Source organism: Chlorocebus sabaeus, chromosome 20 (assembly GCF_047675955.1).
Source record: "Chlorocebus sabaeus isolate Y175 chromosome 20, mChlSab1.0.hap1, whole genome shotgun sequence".
Lineage (NCBI taxonomy): Eukaryota > Metazoa > Chordata > Mammalia > Primates > Cercopithecidae > Chlorocebus > Chlorocebus sabaeus.
The window spans coordinates 34,796,404-34,814,361 of record NC_132923.1 but is presented as its reverse complement, the minus strand read 5'-3'; the positions used below and the strand labels follow the sequence as shown (position 1 = coordinate 34,814,361).

The 17,958-nt window shown below is 33.2% G+C and overlaps 1 protein-coding gene across 2 annotated transcripts in view; it reads right to left on the bottom strand.

Annotated features, from left to right (window-relative positions):
- Positions 1–1,285: 1,285 nt before the first annotated feature.
- OLFM3 (olfactomedin 3) overlaps positions 1,286–17,958 on the bottom strand; it is a 200,792-nt gene continuing 184,119 nt past the window's right edge. For both annotated transcript variants that reach the window (XM_007977796.3, XM_007977795.3), the window contains exons 5-6: positions 5,373–5,479; positions 1,286–4,287 (exon numbers count right to left, since the gene is read on the bottom strand). In XM_007977796.3, coding sequence (XP_007975987.1) covers positions 3,610–4,287; positions 5,373–5,479 — 785 coding nt within the window. In that variant the 3' untranslated portion in view covers positions 1,286–3,609. The remainder of the gene's footprint in view (positions 4,288–5,372; positions 5,480–17,958) is intronic.

The window sequence follows — 17,958 nt, the reverse complement described above, 5'->3', positions numbered from 1 at the left end:
TTTATGCTGAGTTTAGTTAACTTTTAGAATGAGAAATGATTCTATAATCTTGATTTCAGTAAGGATACTGCTTGCTGAACTGAATATTTATGACTCTGGGCCTTTCTATAAATAACTGTTTAAAGCTATAAACATTAAGTAATGAAGGCTTTGTTTCATCCTACAGAGTCCGCATGTAATTCATGCTCCTTTCCTAGAACACTAGGTAGACTAAGGCTCATCTCATGTTCTACTTATCATCTGATGATAGAGAAAGTGAAGTACACTTCGTTTCTAGATGTCCATTTTTTTTTTTTAAAGCTTATAAACAACACAAATGTATTTTGCCTAGTTCTAGAGGTTGGGAAGTCCCAGCTCAAGGTGCCAGTAAATTCTGTGCCTGGTAAGGGCCTTTTTCTGCTTCATAGGTGATTCCTTCTTGCTGTGCCTTCACATGAGCATCCATCCTTTGATAATGTCATGGGAACTTTATCACATAGAGTACAATAAAGAATATAATCATAACTATTCCATCAATTCAACAAGATGACATTTTTGATTCTGTTTTCCAAATATTACATTTCTATAAAGCTTGGCTTTTACATACTCTGCAATGGTTAAAGTGATCAGATAAGTTTTTAAAATTTTTGTAAATTATTCTTTAAGGAGAATAACATTAAAGAACTATTACATGTAAAACTTAGCTTAATAGGGAAATAATTGGTCTTATTTTGAAACGAACATAAGCATAATTTTATATAGTTACATTTTAAAACTAATTTTACTGGTTGAAAAATTCATACACCTAAATTTGGTAATTATTTTAAGATATAAAAACTTGTTTCTTATTAAGAATAAGAAACAATAAGAAATTAACATTATTTTCTGAAGATAATATTTCATCATCAGAGAGAACACTACTGACTACAAAGGTGAAATGACTCCATGAGTATGGAGACACGAATCAGAGATTCTGAGTTTGTAATGAACCTTAACTAATCATAATTCTATTTATATAACACATCTGCTGTCATTTTTTCTTTTATCTCTACATATTGGAAACATATTGAAATACTATCATTATCTGAACTCGTAGATGTAAGTTTAGGTGCAAATAATAAGCATGTGATTCAAGCGCCACAAATAACACACAATCAGACCATGAACGTATTATTATATGAGTGATACGAAAGCTTGTTAATGATCTGGCTAATTCAGAAAATATCAGTTACATAGTTCAGTTAGGATTAAGACTTTCTGAGCTTGGATTTCTCCAATGCTTTGATTATGTGCATGATTTAAAAATACTCATTATTTCCCTCATAAGATTTATTTTATTTGTTGGAGATTTAAAAAACAGTGAATAGAGTAGTTCTTATTTATTTCAGGCACAAAACTGATAATAATTTATTAAGAAAAATGCTTTTAAACTGCAAATGTTTAATAATGATCACATTCTTAAATTCATGTTTCCCCACTTCTAGTGACAATAATAATATCTGTGTTTGCTCTAGCAGCACATACACTATAAATTGGAAATGGTGATAAAATCTTACTTAGAAAACAATAAAGTGGGTTGCAAGTTTCATACCTCATGAATAAGCTGTAATCAGCCAAATTTTGAATGTGTGTGGTACCACATAACATTGTTTTAAACAAACAAGTAGTGATGATGCAGATATCTATTAGAAGCTCTCTACTTAAAAATTCATTCTTTTTTAAAATTAAAGTGACTTCCTTTCCTCGTACAAACTCAATGTATGGAACACAGCCTGATTATTTTTGTGGTGTGTGTGCAATGACAAGTGAATCTCCGAAATTTTCCAACTCTCAGTAGCATACCAGAGCTTACATCAACTTGTAAAAAAAGAATAAAATATTGCAAAAGGACCCAGAGTAGTCATTAAGTCATGCTAACTTTTTGTAGGCAAAAAAAAAGAAATCATTGTTAAACTTTGACAGTTTCAATATTGGGTCATTTAATTCTACAATTTTGACAGTGAGATATTTGAGGATGATGCCTTACTTGTGACATTTGAAATGAATTACACTTACATATTAGGATTTCTTTACATGATGCTTTATCTAAATTGTTACATCCTTATCTTCCAAAGAAAATCGTGGTACTATGTATGTGTGAAACTAAACATTTAAAACGATGTTTTATTATTTATTATAGAATATACTTTTTAAATTGTAAAACCAACCCATATTAGTTTCCATAAAGCTGCCTTAGGGAACTATTTTTTTAATATGTGGAAAATACAGTCAAACTCAATGAAATGTTTGATATATAGTTTGATTATATGTTTTGTAGAGTTATTAATGTAAGTATTATTAAAGCTCTTCCCTTTCGATTACATTATTTTCCCATATACAGTGAATCAAGGTAACAAGGGGTTGTTTTTCCATTTCGTTTTCTGAGATTGGTTATTTACACTTTTGAAACCACAAAGACAACTCCCAAGTCTCCCCATCATTTTATTTTGCACAAATCTTGCCAATAACCCCTCAAGGCTCATAATCTAAATCTAGAGGACATTACAGAAATTTTTTTTCTAATAGTTTTCAAATGTGCTTATGTACTTTTCGGGGTCCTGACATAAGGAATTTCATTATTGCAAGTTGTATGTAAAATATAAATTAAATGCTAGTACATTTAACTACAAAGAACAAAATTTCTTTAGTATATAAGAAATGAGTAGAGTCAACTCAAATCCGATATTTGGAATCCAGCTGCATCTTGTGCAAAAAACTATATGGGTTGCATTCAGTGGAGTGAGCACAGTAACTCAGGTGTACGAAAAGAGGTGTTGCATTCAATGTCAGTGGCCCAATAAACTTGGGGTAAAATAAAGACTCTATGTAAAGTATCTGGTTTGGTTTTCATTTTAGTTTATAATGCTTATGTAAAGGGGTAAGCCAAGATTATTCTTGACCACACTTGAAAATGGACTCAATTGCTAAGATTAAATTTCAGTGTATTTTATAAAAAATATTACTTTCACAGAAGTGAAGAGATACAATAGCACAATGGTGGTTACAATGGTAGAAATACATACTGCCAATAAAATGTTAGCAAGAGATTTAAAAATGACTGTACAGCACCGCATCAGAGAATTGTGTTAACAACAGAATGATTAATATTGTTTTTCAATATAAATGAAATCCTTACTTTTTTTAAAAGAAATAGATGGGGTAAAAGTGCTTTTTGTTCTTCTAATTCCTACCAAAATATTTCCCGGTATGGAGCAAAAGACAGTAAAAAAATGACAGTTAAAAAAAAGAAAAAGACATTCATGCATTTAAGCCACCATTAGTCTCTGACTCTAATATAAGGCAGATCATTTATCTCTTGCAAAACTATGACTTTAGCCACTTAAATTCTTTTGTTTTAGTGCTTTTCATGACAAGGACATGATAGGCCTTATAAATTTAGAAGTTAAGATGTGTTTCCAACATGGTAAGTTAGACAAGCTCAGCTATTTTTTTGAAACACCAACTTTACAATAAAAATGCTTTGCTTTGGGGAAATGATGAAAAATAATAATGAAGAAAAAAATGGAAGGGGTCCTATAGAGTTTATCACAAATTACACTGTTTAGATCAATGAAAACATATCACATTTGCCTATGTGTCATCCTCTGTCTTGATGATATGGAAAAGGGTGACATTGAACAGGACCTGGTGGCCATTGTTCCAGGCATAAAGAGCTCGATCTCTTGCATTGTAGTCAAGCATGGATATGTGAAAGTATTGGTTATGGAAGGGAATGTCTGTGTACTCATATGTGGAGGTTTTGGTGGAATAGGAATAATACACCTTGGCTCCAGTTAAGTGGGAGTTGGTGACATACAGCGTCCCACAGATCATGAAAGATTCCCCTGCACTTCTCTTGGGGTAGCCAGTGCTCCAGCTCTTCATCACCTCCAAGGTATCTTGGTTAAGTTGGCTGATGACAATATTGCCTGCATTCTGGTTAGTTGCATACACAGCCCACAGCCCGATTTCATCAGCCATTAGGTCGATGTCAGAGAATCCACCCCATGTGTAGGGGTAAACATTATGAAAACCAGCATACTCCAGGCTTCGTTGGGCAAGCACTCTCCCCATATCAAAGCTGTATTTGATGATGATATTACTCTGATACTTGTTAAAATAGAGTGAGCCATTGTAGACAACATGGTTAGTTCCTGCCCACTTGAAAGGAAGGTTGTATGTCCTTGATTCAGCCCCACTGACAAAGTCTGCAATTGATTTGTATTCACGAACAATTTTATTGTTAGTATAACTGTCCATGTACCAGACCTGAGAAGAAGGAAAAAAATAAATGGAGTGACTAAATTCTGTACTTTTCTGATAATTCCAAAAGAAAGACAGTGAGAGTCAGCACTTATTATTATAATTCTCAGGCTCTGGAAGCCACACTATCTTACTGCTGACCTGCTGCAGTGTATTTCAGGCTTTTGTAAAAATATTGCTATGGTCTGTCTATGTGAAAAAGAAATAACTGAATTTACTACCTTGACATCAATTTGCTTTTTGCTTTTGCTTTCTTTGTTTTTTAAATTCCTGACCATTTGGTGCATATCACTGAGTGAACCAAACATATGTCAATGCAAATTACGACACCTGATAAATAATGCAATCAGTGAAAACTACAACAAACATAACCTTCAGCAAATTACATTTATTCTATCTCTTGCTCTGAAAAAAATGTATAGTCTAGTTTTGCATATTAAACTGAAATAAGTACCATAGAATCTTCTAGAAACACTTGTTTATTGGGCTAACTTGTAAGTACAACTACATTTTAAAGAAACCATTTTACTAACTTAATAACTAACTTATTTGGAAGGAACCCTAGAGAATCTTAATTTATACTGAGTTCTGTAATATGACATAAATAGAGCTATGGCAAGTTTCTAGTATATTGATTTATATAACACAAACATTGTCAACTTATGAAAATACCCCCCAAAAGTTTCAGTGCTATTGCTTTTAAAATTACTTCTAGACTTCAGGGATATTTAAGCTTATTTAGTAAACTGGTTTTGCCCTTGAGTTTTTCATTTATTTAGTGCTATTTTTTTCACACTAAAGAACATATTTTAGAAAGAGTATACAGGAAGTTAGCCCTTCCCAAGCATAAAACATGACTAAAATCAATAAAATTAGATTTGCTAAACTGATGAATTAGAAGGTGTAACATTTTACTAAAATAGATTTGCCATTCTTCCTTAGATATGTTAATATCAAACAGAAAATATTTGCAAATTATGTAACAGTTTTCAAGTACAAACAAATATCCCTGAAGAAAATGAATAGTCCAGAAGAGAAAAAGTGTAAGCAGAACTTAATTCTAAGCAAAGGTGTTTGTGGGAGAAACATACTCTGTTGTTTTTTTCAGATGCTAAAGGATCTGTCATCCAAGCACCAAATCGGGTTCCAGATGTCTTGACTGTAACTGGGCCTGTGATTTTCATCAATTTGCCACATGCTGAAATTAGAGAAACACAAACATGTTAGGTGAACAAAGCCAATGATTCCAGTACACATACTCACACTAGGAGCAAAGAAAGGGATCATAGAACTAAGCCAATCCATGGGATTAATATAACATTTCTGAATAAATGATTATTCACAGTGGGTGCTGGGCCTTTAACCGAACATTGAACCATGAGGAGTTGCTTTTTCAATGCTCCAAATTTTAAACATAAAATTTTAAAGCGGGAAATGATTTGTACAATCTGTACAGAAATAAATGAGAGACATCATTATAATTATACCAATTCAGTGGCAGCTTCTCTTAAGTAAAAAGTTAGACAAATGAAGCAAATTGCCCATAGATCTGTTTAATTGATGGCTAGAAACTCCTGCCCTTCTCCTATCCCCATGCTTTGTGACTATGGATAACTTATACCAGCCAGAAAAACACTACCAATTGATTTTCATTCTATATTGGCAAAGAAGCAGTCCCCAAGAAGATAACTTTACAGGCTATAAGAATAAAAAATTCAACCACAGTCTATAAGAAAGATGTAGAGCTTTTAAAGGTAAATGCCTTATACAGATAACAGGTCTGATAGGGCAGATATGAACACACAAAGAACAAAACCCCCAAAACTCAAACTCTCAGACCCTGAAGTCACATGTAGATGAATGATGAGGAGCTGTAATACATGACAAAAAAATTAATGACTTTCATGAAAAAGTTGTAATATTTTTATCAACCCAGCCTGCCTGTGAACAAGATCTTAGAAATAGCTTGGACTTCATAAATGCCAAAGCCAAAACCAAACAGAAAGATAAACATTTTTGTGAGATTAAAAAGAAAAGATTACTATAAAGTTTTAACCATATTATAAAATAATGTTTTTGTTCCTTTATCTGGATTATATTAGTTTGGGTCACTTATTATGCTTATCTTTCTTTTTATTTATTTTAAATTCAACTTTTATTTTAGGGGTACATGTGCAGGTTTGTTACACAGGTATTTTGCACCCAGGTAGTAAGCATAGAACCCAATATATAGTTTTACGAGATTTTTAAACAGCAAAATTTAAAAGTGATTTATTAATTATACACATTGTGAAAGGCAATATAACTGCCTATAAATGTTGGATTTTGGTGTAAACAAAAAAAGTCTTCTTTCTCATCCATTTATATCATGTTATTTTCTTCTATTTCTTTCTTTTCTTAAAACATTTTTGGGTCCTATTTGTTCTACATATCTTCTTTCCTCCTCTGACTATTTAGAATTGATCAATTTCTATTAGTTCCTGTTGGTCCTTGTTTGTTTGGAAAGACAAGAATACCCAAAGCGAATCAAAGACAAACTAATTATAACTTGAAACTTATTTTGGCTCAGTTTTCTCTATATGTACTTCTTATAAGAATAATTTATAATTGGCAGAATACTAAGCTTTGCAGTTAGGAAGATGATGAATGGTAACATATTTTGCATTATTAGTTCAGTGATAACTACAAATTTAGTAATCTCTAGCATTTCATAAAACCTGAATTGAATATATTTTTCCCTTTATGTAAAAGAAATCAAATGCGATAGTATCATTATATCCACAGAGTGGGTTACTTTATGATTTCCTCAAATCAGTAAAACTAGACCAATAATTCAGAAGACTTTATGACATTATCTATAGAATATCAAGACCTTGCATTGCCTATTTAGAATATATAAGCTCTACCCGCTATAAACACACGAACAATAGATGAGTAAAGTAGTATCAGTTTGAACTAGAAAATGTTAATCATATTCTGAACGGATCTAGTTGAGTATATTTTCTGAATGCAGAATAAGTGGGAGTAATATTATTTTTAATAATGTCCTATATACATTTTTTAATCCACAGATGATATGAGCATAACAATTTCAAGTGTAAGTAGAGTATAACAAATAGAAGGGCCTCTCTTTCCCCTAAAAACATCATAAAAGATGTGATTTTTTTTCTAAGCATAGAAAAGTAATTCTGACTTAAGATGATGGAGTGATACATGATTTTATCTGCTTTCATTTTCCATGATCTCATTAAAATGATGGTAAAGGAGTAAACCGTGAGTGGAAAAAAACAAAAACAAAAGGAAAAAGAAAAGAAAAGGTACAAGAGCCATTAGTGAAGAAGTTTTCACCAATTTCCAGGAGGCAGGGTTGATGAAGAGTGGTCATTAAAGATGAAGATGGAATAAGATGCATTTGTGTCTAAGCAGAGCAAGTGAGACCCAAGGAGGGAGATGATCTGCCTTGAAGAGAAAAAAGAAAGGACTCAGAAATATAAGTAGAAAGAATGCTAGGAGTCAGATGGGACTCTGAAAACAGGTACACCACTTAAATCGTGCATTAAAAGCAATTGATTCCATCTTCATCTATAGATGCAGAACTCCAGGAGGCAAAGGAAAAAAAATATGAAACTATGTTGGTGATCTAAGAGTACTTAGGGTGACTAATAAAGACATTGGAGGGCCAGAACAAAGGCTTCTACACAATGACATTGGTGGTTTCCCTTCCTACTGACCATAGAAAGAATTGTCAAGCCGTATCTTAATAATAAGAGTTTCCAAGCAGATTTATTATTCAAAACTTTAAAAATGTATGCATATCCAAAGATGGCCAGATATTTTCAAAAAGTTTGTAAGAATGACGATGTAAATGTTCAGAAAAACCGGGGCTCCCCACAGAGGAGATGACTCAGAGAATAAACAAGATCCTAGTACCTTCTAAGAGATTTGTACAATATATACTGTGTGTTGTAAAAGGAAAACACAAAAGAAATATTAGAAAACAAAAATGTAATTATATTACAAATAGGTTGCAAGATAAAAAGAGTTATCCCCAAAATAAAGCAAAAAAGATAAAAATGAAAATAAGAGAAAAAATACGGACACATCTCGGATCAATCTAGAAGCTCCAACATCCAGAGAGCAAGGTTTCTAGAATGAGAGGAGAGAGGAAAAGAGGGGAGAAAATTATCAAAGAAATTATACAGGAAATCTCCCCAGTAACAAAACCTTAATATTCAGATTAAAAGAACACATGATAATGAATGAAAAAAAGAACTACTTCCAAAAAATCTACTGTGAAATGTTATAAGATTAAGAGTAAATTGAAATGGAAACTTTTTAGAGAAAGAATATGAGCTTGTCACATGCAAACAGGTAGAATTAGACCAGAATTGGGCTTCTCATCACCAATACTGGATGCTAGAAGACAATGATGAGGGCCTTTATATTTAGGAAGAAAATCAGAAGAAAACAGAATAAAGATATTTTTTGACATGAGCACTTTCCAAAAATTTACCTACAATGAACTCTTTCTTCAGAAATTACTTGGGTATATGTTGCAGTGAGTACACCAAGACAGGGGAAGGCACCAGACAGGAAAATAGTGATTTCCTGTCCCAGAATGACAACTATGCAGTGGACCTTGAGAACAACCAGCCCAGAATGGAAACACAGTTCCAAGAGGGAGGTCTCAGAAATAAGTGGAATTGATACATAGATAGACTGTATGAGATCTTCTAGAAAAACTGGGTAATGCAAAGGCAATTATTGATGTACACAAAATAATTCACTTGAATTTAACTCTAGTAATAGTCTCCACTGAATGGAAGAAGTATGACATTGGGGGTAAAGAGGAAGGAAATGTGTCTAAGTTCACCACTTAGCTCCCAAGGAACAATATAAACATTGCTATAATAATCTAAACACTCATGTCTAACTTGTAGAATCAGTCCATAAACTAATTACATAAAACTTGTTAGACATCTCATCTGCTCTGTGATTACAGGAAAGCCAAAATGTTTCCAACCATGACAACATAGAAGAATAGGTAAAGTCCATGTTGTTAGGGAATAAAACATTGGGAGAGGAAATGGAAAGAAAGACGGGGGTGTAACTGTCTTCATATTTAAAAAAATATGGTGGTAAGAGATTTTTCCTATTGTTGAAAAATAATGAAGATTTAAATCTAAGACTTGAAACTACAAAATTGATAGGGTCGAAGTGTGAATAGTCACGAAATCATATTAGGAAGAAACACGAAAGAAAGTGGAGTCGGCAAAGTTATCTAAATCTTCATCTTGCAGAGCAGGAAGTCAGTAAACAATGTCTAAAACTGTAAACCAAAATAACTGAAGAAAAAAAGCATGTTATTAAAAATATAGACATAATCACTAATAGCCCTAAAATTAAACTGTAAAATGTGGTTGAAATTGGGGAGCAGAGCTAAAGAAGGAGACTGTTGTTTTTTATTCTAAGAATACAATTTTCCAGCTATGTGCATACAATATTTAGGTTATAATGTAAAAAGTTAAAATAGCTACAAAAATATAGTAGCCTTTAATTTTATAAAGCAAAAATCACATTTATATATTGCCTTTTGAAAAATCATTTCCAGGTTTAATATGCCATGCTTCCTTGGGGCCAGGAAGTAGATGAAAATGGAAGATGTAAATAGTTTGCAGAAATTTAAACTGTGAATGTTCTGCATTTTAATTTGGACTTCATCTTGCAAGGAATAGATTGAAACCCTGTTCTTTAAACTTTTAGCTCTTACAATTGACATGGCAATCTCTTGCTCTTTAATTCTTTCAACCTTAAAAAAATAGAACTTATATTATGAATTGTGATAATATTTATCACTTAATACATCAGAGCTAATAAAATTTACAGTGGTTACTAAATGTGCAGGAGCTGTAATAAAAGATGCTGTACATATGATTCAAGTAGGAATGATGTGCATTTTCAAAGTAGTTAAATGATTACAATCTTGGAAAAATATACTCCTGTTGAAGATCCACTAGTTAAAGGAGAAAATGTTAGTCTAAAACTTAAAAATATCTTAAAAATGTGAATGGTTTATGATTATTTGAAAAAATATACATACACAGGATCTCAGAAGTCAGGTGAGTCGAATTTTGTTCTGAATACAGATTAATATAATGTCTCAAATATGAAACATAAACATACTGTAATGTGCATTCCCATAAAACTTTATACTCAGAGGAAATTGCCAAGTGGAAACACAATAGGTAAAAATTTATGGTGACCTCAAGTTCTTTCTGTTGTCCAAATCAATATAGATTTTGTAGTTATGGAGTTTGACTAAACATTTTAGATGGCCAAACTATAAAATTAAACTTCAAAGTGAAGTTTGCTTTACTAGAAAAACTGCTTCCTATGATATAGGTACCTTATTAGCCAGACTGAAGCATGATTTGTACAAAGCAAGAAGACACGATCCCAGTATTTGTCTCAAATGTCTGCATATTTCAGATGTTGAGGTGTACATAATCAGATGTTGATTAGTTGAAACCTGAACAAGAACTGTCTGTGGGGCTCTAATCATACCATGAGCCTTATCTAACCAACATTTCCAAACAACCCACAGCATATCACTGGCTTGGGGTGTCTTTGGCTTTGTTGGTGCTTGAATCTAATCCAGCCTTGCATCTCTATGGCGAAGAGACACTGCTGAGCCTTAGGTGATTTTGGCCAAAACTTAGGATAGAATTTGTACCGGAGGTTAAAAGCTTCTGGCTCTTAAACTAAACATTGGGTGACCATGGTAAAGTGGTCTTTTGGCTAGTTGACTCTTATTTTGCACCTGGTTTTGTGAGGAAAACTGATTCTTATACTCCAGTCAATCTTACCTTAGAAAGCAAACTTGACTTTCTTGTAGCACTAAGCATTTCTCTGAAATATGTTAGAGGGTAAAAACAATGGTTGCTATTTAAAGATTTAATAATTAATTTATTAATTTGACAACCATTTACTGTGAACTTATTTTGTACCAGAACTATTCTAGGTGCTGGGAATACAAAGGTGAAAGGGAGGCAAGTCGTGTGTTACAGCTTCTCAAAATACTATTGCTTATGGTTCTACTGTTGCCTTTTTTCTTCTTCTTTTCTCTTTTTTTTTTAAATCAACTGGCAAAGAAATTTAAAGAAAGATGCTATATCAGACCAAATCTGTATTGAGAAGAAAAGGACATAGCAATGAGTGCACTAAATATTTGTCAATATTAAATAAAAATTATTGAAATTCAGTCAGGAGTACTGTACCATAACAGCATTCCTTAAGACAGTCTTCTTAGATAACCTGAAATATAGCTTATGTTTAGCCATATTTGCCTCTACTCTTCTTCCACAAAACATAGTCATAAGTTGTCAACATAGAAACAAGCAAATTAAACTACTGCTCTATGTTTAGTGTTTATAAAAAGTGAATACATAAAAAAATCAAATACAGTTATATTTCACCAAATCTCACTGATTTGTTCCTGCACATGTATCTTAAAGGTAATTGTTCTGTCTGTATGATAGAAACTTATCCCTATAATCAGGAAATCAATATATATATAGTGTTGGCCAGGGAAGATCTTATGAACACTTATGAACTTAGTGTTTTGCATTATTTGATTCTCCTCTGTGTAATCTTTTGGTTGTGTTCCTTCATGTCTACCATCCATTAGCTGCCTTCTTCCTGCCCAGTGACTCAAAATGTCCAACTCCAGGCTTTGTCTTCCTGGTATTAATCTTTGTTTGACCTCAGTCCATCATAGCTTTTACTCCTGAAGTCAAATCCTTTGGGTAAACTAATTTTTGTTGTATTAATCTAAGAAACATACTATAAATGAGGTTAATGTCTCAAAGCATTAACAATTTAAAAATAATAACTGCATCTTCGGTTTCTTATTCTGAAATAGTGAGTACATTAAAAATGTTATACTCAAAAGCAATATACTTGCTTAAAACCCAAAATAGGTATATGATAATTATGTATGAAAATGTCCTTTGCTTTTCACTGAGTAGGGGACAAAGTGCTTTACATAAAGATTCTCTATATTTGGTGATTATGTAAAGTGGTCTTTTGACTCATTGACCCTTTTATTTTTACCTGGTTTTGTGGGGAAAATTGATTCTTACTCCAGTCAATCTTACCTTAGAAAGCAAACTTTTAGGTGCTTAAAAGAATAGCTTTTGTATGTGACCTATAAACAGGGGTGTTCCATTCATTTATTTATTCATTCATCCAGCTAAGGTTTTTTGTTTAGCAGAAAGCACTGTTCCAGATACTAGAGTTAACAATAATGAGAAAGCATGACGCCTTTGTTCTGGTGAAGCTTACATTTTGTTGAGAAGAGAGGAAGAATACATTAAAAAATAAATAAACAAACAAACTAAACATATCATACAGAAATAAATGTAAGGCCAAGATTTAAGTAGGGCAATTTTATAAAGAGTGACTGGGGAGCTACTTGACATTGGGAGGGTAAGGAAGACCTCTCAATGTGTGACATTTAATTTGAGATCTTATTGATAAGAGGAGGACATTTAGGCATTTAGTTTATTTACTGGAGCAGCTGTTTAGTGGATTTAGCCATTTAGAGAATAGCTAGGGGAAGGCAGCATCTTAAAGTGGTTGGGGACATGGGTGAAAGAGTTTGCCTGGATTTGAATCTTGATTTTATCCCTTATTCACTGGAGACCTTGAACAATTTTATAACCTCTCAGTGTCTTACATGTAACAATATATATAATATCTATATCAAAGTGTTATTGAGAAGATTAAATAAAAAATACAGGCTACATGTTTAAAATAGTGTTTGCTACATAGTTAAGTACTTAATAAATATTAGCTATTATTATTGTTATTGCAAGGGCTTTAATATGTTTGATGAGTTAAGAGGAACAAATAAACAGAAAGAAGATTAGTGTGTTTAGAATACACTTGGAACAGAAGAAGACGAGGTTGGAGAGATGAGTAGTCCAGTAGTCCACATTAAGTTTGTAAAATTTGTGAAGGAAAGATTTGGATTTTACTCGAGGAATGATGGAAAGTCATTGGATTATTTTAAAGGGAGAGGGGAGTGACAGAATGTATGCTGCATGTTAGAAAGATCTCTCTAGCTACTGTATAGAATATTAATTGCAGAGTAGATAGAGTATAAACAGATAGGCTCATTAAAAGGTTATCTGTTGGGAGGCCGAGTTGGGTGGATCACGAGGTCAGGAGTTCAAGACCATTCTGGCTAACACGGTGAAACCCCATCTCTATTAAAAATACAAAAAAAATTAGCCAGGCGTAGTGGCGGGCGCCTGTAGTCACAGCTACTCAAGAGGCTGAGGCAGGACAATGGCATGAACCCAGGAGGTGGAACTTGCAGCATGCCACTGCACTCCAGCCTGGGTGACAGAGCAAGATTTCGTCTCAAAATAAATAAATAAATAAACAAATAAATAAAAAAAGGGTTATCAGGCTGATTTAGGTGAAAGATGATGATGGAAGCAGTTGTGGAGATAGAGAAAAGTAGATGGACTTGGGGTATGTTTTTATAATAAAGTGGATAGGACTAGGCTTTGGATTAGATGTGAAGAAAGGGAATTTAAAAACTCAAAAAAAAAAAAAAAATCAAGGATAACATCTAGATTGTTGACTTGTCCACCTAGGCAGATTTTAGTGTCATTTACTCAGATGAAATGATTGAGGGAGGAATGAGTTTGGGAGCAAAAATCAAGAATCCAACAAGGACAATTCTAAGTTGTTCATGACTGTTACACACATCAGTGGAAACAGTAATATGAATCTAGGGAACAGATACTCCTTTGAGTTTTGACAACACAGCTTTGACGATTTTTAGCATAACGATGACAGTGAAAGCCAGGAGTACATATTACCTCAGAGGGAAAGCGTACACAGAAAAGAGAAAGGTATCTAGCACAGAACTCTGTAACTCACAATTTTTATAGGACTCAGCAAAGAAGCCCATGAATATATATAAGTGGGATAAAAAAAAATGTGGTATTAAGAAATCCAAAAGAAGAAAGTGTTTTAAGAAGGATGTAGTACTGACCTGTGACAAATACCACTAAGATGTCTAGCAACAGAACATCAAAGAAATCACCATAAAATGTGGCAGCAAGAGTCACTGCTGATTACAAAACTCACATAAAGAGTGGTGATTCCAGAAAATGAACTGAAGTTGGTTTGAAAAGAACGTAAACCAAAGCAGCAGCTATAAAATATTCTTTCAAGGGAAAAGAAGCAGGGAGATAGGGGTAGGAAAATATGAGATTACAGGACATTTTATTGTTGTGCTGATGTTGGTTAAGAAAGGTTTGTTTATAAAAATAATCTAGTAGGGAGCAATACGCTGATGTTGTGAAAGACAATAATTAAATAAATGAAGCCCATGAGCAGATGGTAGTTTAATCTGTTTAGTAACCATGAGTAATGATGCTTCTATCTTTCCTTTTTTTATAATTTTTGTGAGTGAGTGTCTGTCTGTTTTTACTCCCATTAATTTCCCAGGAAACATCCTTAGAGTGCTATATTCCATCCAGATTTGAACACTGAGGCATGAGTTAGCAAGCCTGGTTTCAAATCTAGGCCACAGCTTTCAGTCATCGTATGATGTTGGACAATGCATTTATTCTCTGGAGTGGAATTTCCTCATCTATAACACGAAAATTCTGAGCTTGACATTTTTTCATTTTAACTAAGGGAACACTGACTAGATAGTGGATCAACAGCATGTATATGCTGATGGAGAGAAGGTGGTATTTGTGGTTGTGGTAAAATAAACACCATCAGCGTTATGTTTATCATCACCATCATCTGCCGTTATTCTCAGGAAGCAAAAAGCTGACAGAGCTCTCAATGTTGATTTCTTCTTAGTAGATGCTTCCCTTACAAATGGTTATTGATTTCCTAAGCTAGAATTCATCTTGCCAAATGAAATTAGTAAAATTAAAGTTACAGGAATGTATAAAACTGGCAGCGTTTTTGTTTATAATTTTGTGTACCTTAGTGTTAAGTAAACATAGGTATCCCCAGATTCTAATGGAGCACAGATATTGTAAAATGTGGTAACACAAAATAAACAATAAGAGTCATTTTTTATTTCTCAGCTTCCTCAAACTAGCTTTTGTTCGAATAAATCATTATCTTTCTCACTTTACTCTCACTTTTTATAAGGACAAAGGGAGCCAGACAGAAAGGGTAATTTTCCCAAATGCCTGGAAGACAAACGTTCCTGCAAAGGTGGATGGCAAAGAAGGAAGTTAGGAGTCTTGCTTCATTGATTTTCTCCTGCTCTGCTCTTCTGTCTGCAGTAAGATATGAAAACATTAGCATTTATAAAATATTGCATGTGCACATTGCGTATATTCAGAAAATGTACTGAAATATACATCTTACCAAATGTAATAATTGAAGAAAGTGATCATTTTATTTCTATCATGACTTTTGGACATTTAATTTCTTATAATCGGTTACCATCTATATTTATCAATCAGTAGCTCAGGAAAAGCTATAATTTGAGATTCAGCAGGAAGATCAGTTGTTTGCACTAATGAAGTGTAAAAACCATCTGTCCTCTCTTTTATGTATATATATTTCTTACTCTGTAATATCCTGCACTAATAGCTTCTGGATTCGAATCCTAAGGCCATGCCCTTATAAACAAATCAAATGGATTACTGAATATGTTTATGGACAGAATGGTATTTCTTTTTACTTAAGGCCATCAGAGAACTCATGCATTAAGAAATACTGCTGATTTGATCTTTAAAGTCTACCTGTTTAGGTACTTAAAATAAGTTTGTCTGTACCATACATTTGGTAGTAAAATAAATTTACATTATTTAAACTTTTATTTGTCTAGTCTTACGAGTTATACTAGTGAGGGAAAGGTAGGGATAAGAATGGATATTTAAAATATTTTATTGGATAGAGCACCTGAATGAGTTTCTAGTGACTATCTGGGTAATGGGATCAAGAATAATATGAACATGTCTAAATAACACGCATTTTGCAATGTTAACACAGTTTCACCCTTTTTATTATTTTTGAAACTTCCTTGACTCTTCCTTTTACCTTTTCTGGGATTAAGCCTATATTATGAACATTTCTTTAAGGAGAAGCCTGTCCAGCATTCAAACTGAACGACGACTTGTGTTATGAAATCCCGACTAATTTTACAATTCCTATTTGCCTTTGGAAATACAGGTTTTATATTATTAAGAGGCTCGTAATTTAGTTGTAATATAGAAAAATGTAGGAGATAAAAAGAGACAATTAATGATAAAGATAAAAAGAGGACAATTAATGATAAATAAATATATGATAAAATTTACCAATTACCAAAAATGTGGCTAAAATATAACTAAGGTTGCAGAGTTCCAGAAGAATGAATAAAATGCATAGACAATGGCGACATTGCCATTCTATTTTACAACCTAGAATTTTGGGAAGAGCAAGACTCCTTTTGATAAATGACTTATTTAAAGATTCAATTTAATTTAAAGGAATATTCTTATAAATTTCCTCTATTGCATTTCTGAGTCAAACCTCACTCCTCTCTACCTGAGGCACACAGCTTGACTTTTTTGTTAATTCCTGCTTTCACTGAGATCTTCAGTGTCTCTTGCTTTAAGTGCTAATAAAGCAAAGTATCAGATGTTTTGGAATGAGATACTGCATTGCCATTGAAGACAGGACAGTTGGCAATGACAACAAACATGAAAAAAAGGCTGTGCTTTTATTTTCCTTTCCCCCCAGAAGCTTTTTTGCTTTGTAAAAGATATTGATGTGTTTTATATTCGACACACATTGATTTATTTCTTGAAAGCAACTCGAAGCTTTTGATTTTACAAATTAAATTTGCTCTCGAACATTCTGCAGACACTAATTTTTGTCCACTATGTTTCAGGTATATTGTGATGGTCTCCCAAAATTCAACTAGAACAAGATGTTGATTCTGATCTCTCAATGCAGGGAGAATTTATCTATAAGGGTATGAAGATTTAAAACAGAAAAACAAATGGGCATTTTCTGTAAAATGTGTTAATGTACTAAGTGTCATGGGAGAGTAGGGGAGGTGGTTGTGGAAGACTATGCCAGGGGAATCCAACCACATTAAGGAAAAATTATGGAATAGTTAAAGTGGGAAGGAAGAGTGTCCTATGACAAGGGAGAGCAAGTTCAATGTCAAGAAGGTAAAGAAAACATGCACAATTAAGAAACTGAAAGATTAGAATGGTTAAAACTTAGAGTGAGTGCATGATGAGAACCTGAGAACTCAAGGCCTGAAGAATAGGGCAGAGTTCATTTCATGAAGACAAAGCATGCAAAGGTGTTTGGATTCCATTTTAAACGTCAACCACTTGAATACAGGTGTAATATAACAAGATTTGTATTGGTGAAAGATCACACTAAATATTTTTTAGTGAGGGAGAGTTAAAAAAATGGTTAGGAGGCCATTTGAGTAATTTAGTTGAAAAATCACGGATGACACTCTGAATTAGGCTGGTGGAAGTGAGGATGCAGAAGAGGTGGTTTTGAGAAATTGGTGAGAGGGGGGATAAAAGATGCGGTGATCGCATGGTGGTGTGAAGCTTAGGGAAGAATCAGAAATGAATCTAACTTCTTTTTTTTCCATAACAATTGGGTGGATGGTGG